General features: G+C 60.1%; 2 protein-coding genes across 2 annotated transcripts; one reads left to right on the top strand and one right to left on the bottom strand.

Annotated features, from left to right (window-relative positions):
* Positions 1-425: 425 nt before the first annotated feature.
* Positions 426-2579, bottom strand: TSSK3 (testis specific serine kinase 3). Its single transcript, XM_043995908.1, has 2 exons — positions 2435-2579; positions 426-1332 (listed from the first exon to the last, which is right to left on the bottom strand). The coding sequence occupies exons 1-2, from the start codon at positions 2577-2579 to the stop codon at positions 671-673; spliced, it is 807 nt and encodes a 268-aa protein (XP_043851843.1). The 3' UTR covers positions 426-670.
* A 705-nt stretch (positions 2580-3284) lies between these two features.
* On the top strand, positions 3285-4126 carry FAM229A (family with sequence similarity 229 member A). Its single transcript, XM_043991554.1, has 3 exons — positions 3285-3436; positions 3528-3674; positions 4024-4126. The coding sequence occupies exons 1-3, from the start codon at positions 3285-3287 to the stop codon at positions 4124-4126; spliced, it is 402 nt and encodes a 133-aa protein (XP_043847489.1).
* Positions 4127-4346: the final 220 nt, after the last annotated feature.

Below are 4346 nucleotides of genomic sequence, written 5' to 3'. Positions count from 1 at the left end.
GCCAGAGGCGTCTGGGGCTTTGTTCTTGGCACCCTTGGCGGTCACAGGGGAGGGGGGTTGGTAATCTGGGCCCAGCCTGACAGCAACATTCATTCCATTGTGTCCAGTGGTTAGACAGAGCCCCGACCCACCCCTTGCACTAGATTTTGGGGCTAAGAGAAAGAAACTGCTGCAAGCTTACAGTACCCTGGACTGGGGACCCTGCATGAAGGGGACAGTGGCCTGCCAGGACCCATTCAACATACTGCCCAAGCAGCAGGCACCTGGCCCTCACTGAGACAAGGAGTCAAGAGGCCTTTTCTGCATTATTCCCAATGCTTCTGCTTTTATTTGGAAAGGAAGTTGCAACAACGGCGTAGATCCAATAGTTCTCCCGGTAACTTTTCTCCTCCTCCTCCTCCTCCCCCAGGTGTGTGCTTCTGGGGTCTATTTTAATTTACTTTAGTTAAACACCTGCTGTATACAAATTCACATCGGGCGTGATAAATGGGAGGTCTGAATGAAGCCCTTGATTCCATGAAGGTCTTTTAAGGGAAAAGAGAAAGGGGGTGGGGATGAGTTTTATAGGATAAGCAAACGTAAAGTGTAAAATATATATCACCATTTTAGAAGCAGACTTTGGGTTTTCTTTCTCCCCTGCTTTATTGGGGAGGACTTGCTATTGCTTTTATCAAGTGTTTGCTAGCCATGGATGCCAACTAACTTCTTCGATTGAAGGCCGGAGGATCATGTCTGGTTCTAGGAGCCTCTTGAGCAGGTCCTGGCATTCAGCCGAGATGCCCAGGTGCCCAGGGAAGGACACCCCCTTCTGCTGCTGCCACAGCATCTTGGGGATATCTGTGTCATCAAAGGGTAGGCTGGCGCACAGCATGACATAGAGGACCACGCCCATGCTCCAGACATCCCCCTTCTTGCTGTCATGGGGGATGCCCTGCAGCACCTCTGGGGCAGCATAGGCTGTGCTCCCACAGAAGGTCTGACTCAGCTCCCGCCGTGTCTTGGGCAGTACCTTGGCAAAGCCGAAGTCAGTCAGCTTCAGGTTGTAGCCCTGCAGCAGGGCGTTCTCACACTTCAGGTCGCGGTGGGCCACGCCACAGCCGTGGCAGTAGCGGATGGCCTCCACCAGCTGGCGGAAGAGGGCCTTGGCCCGGCTCTCGGGCAGAGGCCCTCCGTGCAGCACGCAGTCAAAGACATCTCCCCCCTCGGCCAGCTCCATCACCAAGTAGGTCTTACCGTCGGCCGACTCCAGCATCTCATACACCTGGATGATGTTCTTATGATCCAGGCTACGGACGATCTGGAGCTCGCGCGGCAGGAACCTCTGGATAAATTCTTTGGGAAAAGGGAGAGAAGGAGAGGAGAGCAGTGAGACAGCACGACCACCACCAGAGGACATGGAAACGCAAGCCCTGCTGTGTCAGCCCAACTCCATACTGTGCTTGCCCAGAGAGAGGCTCCCTTCACGGCTTCTCTTCCCCTGGTTTCCAAAGCCCTTTCACATCTCTCTCTCTTAACATCAGTGGGTAGGACAGGAGTTATACAACCACTCTACGCCTCAGATTTCTTAATCTGCAAAATGGGAGCTTCTTGCAACACTACAATTTCATACATCTAGGAAAGCAGCATGGAGCCAGACTGTCCCCACGCTAATCCCAAGTCTGCCCTAGAACTAGCTGTGTAGCCTTCACAGACCACTTCCCCTCTCTGGGAGGGCATTTCTAATCAGTAAAATCCAGAGGGGTTGGTCCAGCTCTAACCATCCCTGAGTCCCTGCACTTCCTACCTTACAAGGTGGTTAGGAGGATCAGCCTGGAGGGGCCTTGGCCCTGGAAAGCACTTTAGAACCCGCCTGTAAGGTCCTATATAAATGTAAAGTGGTGGCATTAGCCCAATTTTATACACGGGGAAACTTAAAGGAGACAAAACCCAAGGTCACAGACACACACACAAAAACCCAAAACACATTTATCGTTTATCATTACTTCGGGACCAAGTGCCCAGCCTGATTCTCTTTCATTAAACTGGCCTTGTCCTCCTCCCTCCCATTTTTTGCTTCCTCTGGCCGCGAGTACCCCTGCTTCTAGGACCCTTGAGAGCACAGAGCCTCTCAGCCATCAGCTCGACACACGTGATTGCATGCACTAAGCGTGGGGAGGAGCTGCCACCTTGGAAGGGCTTGCAAGATGCAAGGTCCTGTACCGCCAGAACCTCCGGCCAACACGTGCATGAGCAGAAGAGAGGGCCAAAGGAAGCCAGCCCCGCAGGCTGCACGTCCTTCCTCCTCCCAAAGAACATGGGGCCCTGCCCGGTCCCCGGGTGGCAGGAAGCAAGGGTTTGAGGCCTTGGCGCCTCGTCGGGGCCCCCTCCCCTAGCCCGCCCTCCAATAGGAGTCGTCTGATTGGCACAGGTGAAGGAGAAAAAGGTCTTTTCTCACCTTCTGGCCCTCCCATCTTGTCTATAATTTTAACTGCCACTTTTCTTTGATGTTTTTTGGAAAATGCTTCCTTCACTTTTGAATAGGTCCCTTCCCCAATGGTCTTGCCCAGCTGGTATCCATTGGAGAGCAGAAAGTCCTCCATGCTGTCTCTCCTCCTTCCTTCCTTCCCCGTCACCGCCTCAGCTCATCCTGCCTCTGCGAGGCAGCTCTACTCCACCATCGCCCTCGGCCCGCGCCTCTCCCCCCCAGGACTTCATCCGCAGCCGCCCCCAGCGCTAGAACATTCTCCGTCTGGACACAGCCGCGGGTGGGGGAGGGGGCGGGGGCCGGACATTTTTAAGCTCGGGTCCCGATTATGATGTAAACTGATGTGGCACAAGTGACCCGGGGGTGGGCGGGGGGTGCTGCCCCGGCTACCAAAATGGGCAGTGCCCCCCTCCCCCGCCCCCTCGGGCCCCGCATTGTCACCATCGCCCGGCCAGCGGAGAGCTGCGGCTGGGCCAGCCCGTGCCTCGGTGGGCGCCTGCAAGAGCAAGATCGCGGGCTGCCGCCGTCCAGCCGGGGCCCGAGACCGAGCGGAGGCCAGCCGCGCCGAGCCGTGCCTTGGGAACGCCTATGCCCGATCTAGAGGCCGCTCGGCGCCCCTGCAGTGTGCACAGTCCAGGGCCGGCCGCCCCCGGGGCCCCGCGTCCGTCCCACCACGACCCGCCGCGGCCCGACCCAAGAGGCGGCCCGACCCGCGCCGTCTCGCCCGAGCAGTGAGGGTTCCGCGAGGGGAGGAACGGGCCCGGGGCGGGCCGCGGCCCCCGGCTACTGTGAGGTCAGCGCGCCCGCCCCGTGGGTCACAATGCAGCCCGCGCCCTCGACGGCGCGGCCCCGCCGCGCGCCCCGCCCCGCTGCACCAGACACCTGCCCGGCTACCCCTGGACCAGAGCGTCCTCCCGCGGCCAGGGCTCGGGCAGCTGTTTCCCGCCTGGGACCGGCTCCGGCCTCCAGCAGGTGAGAATCACAGGCCAGAACGGGCGGGGTCGGGCGCGGGGCGGTGGGCCGAGGGCCGGGCCGGCGCTGAGCGCGGCGTTGCTCCCCGCAGAGCTTCCCGGGGCCCGGACATGAGCGCCCAGGAGCCCCAGCAAGGTCGGAGATTCCCCATTGAGGCCGGAGACTCCCCCGGCCTGGCCGCAGCCCCCGAGCCCCAGGACAGCGCGGAGCCCGTTGCTACGGAGCACACCCCGGTCAGGTGAGAGATAAAGGGGGCGGCCGGAGCCCGGGGGTGCCTAGGGCTCGGCCCTGACCCCTTTTTTCCTCCTCCCCCCTCCTCCGCCCATCATCGCACAGGACTTAGAACTGGAGGGGCGGGCGGGAGTGGCGTGGGGGGAAAGGGGGAGGCTATCATTGGGTCCACCCATGCCCATGTCCCTATTTGGCGGGTATGAAAACTGAGAGCCAGGAAAGGGATAGGCATGGAATCGGGATTCGAACTTGGAGCTCCCGACTCCAAGTGCAGCCGTAATTGACTCTTTCCTAGGCCTGGAGGTTCTAACCTCCAACTTCTACGCCTCCCCCCTCCCTCGCCCCCTCCCCAGCAGGCCGCTGCGACGCTGCCCTGGCTGCCACTGCCTGACGCTGCTGCACGTGCCCATCGACGTCTACCTGGCTATGGGCGGAAGCCCCCGGGCCCGCGCCACCTGAGTGCGCCTGCGCGACGGCTCCGAGGGGGCCGGGCGGGGGCGGGGCCGGCCGCGGGGACACCGCGCTGAGGTCGCGCGCGCCGAGCACGAGACAATGATGCACATTTTAAAATAAAAGAATGATGCACATTTTAATAAAAGCACAGCTTACACTGTTCTTTACACTTTGGGCTGGCTGCGTGTGTGTGTGCGCTTCTGTCTGTCCTTCAGCCTGGCCGCCC

The sequence above is a fragment of the Dromiciops gliroides genome, chromosome 3 (genome assembly GCF_019393635.1).
Source record: "Dromiciops gliroides isolate mDroGli1 chromosome 3, mDroGli1.pri, whole genome shotgun sequence".
NCBI classification, from domain to species: Eukaryota; Metazoa; Chordata; class Mammalia; order Microbiotheria; family Microbiotheriidae; genus Dromiciops; species Dromiciops gliroides.
This window is presented reverse-complemented; position numbering and strand designations above follow the sequence as displayed.

Coding starts and splice junctions, on each gene's coding strand:
- TSSK3 (XM_043995908.1), bottom strand. CDS start 2,579: ATGGAGGACTTTCTGCTCTCCAATGGATACCAGCTGGGCAAGACCATT. Junction 1,333..2,434: donor CAAGATGGGAGGGCCAGAAG/GTGAGAAAAGAC, acceptor CTTTTCCCAAAG/AATTTATCCAGAGGTTCCTG.
- FAM229A (XM_043991554.1), top strand. CDS start 3,285: ATGCAGCCCGCGCCCTCGACGGCGCGGCCCCGCCGCGCGCCCCGCCCC. Junction 3,437..3,527: donor CCGGCTCCGGCCTCCAGCAG/GTGAGAATCACA, acceptor TGCTCCCCGCAG/AGCTTCCCGGGGCCCGGACA. Junction 3,675..4,023: donor ACGGAGCACACCCCGGTCAG/GTGAGAGATAAA, acceptor CCTCCCCAGCAG/GCCGCTGCGACGCTGCCCTG.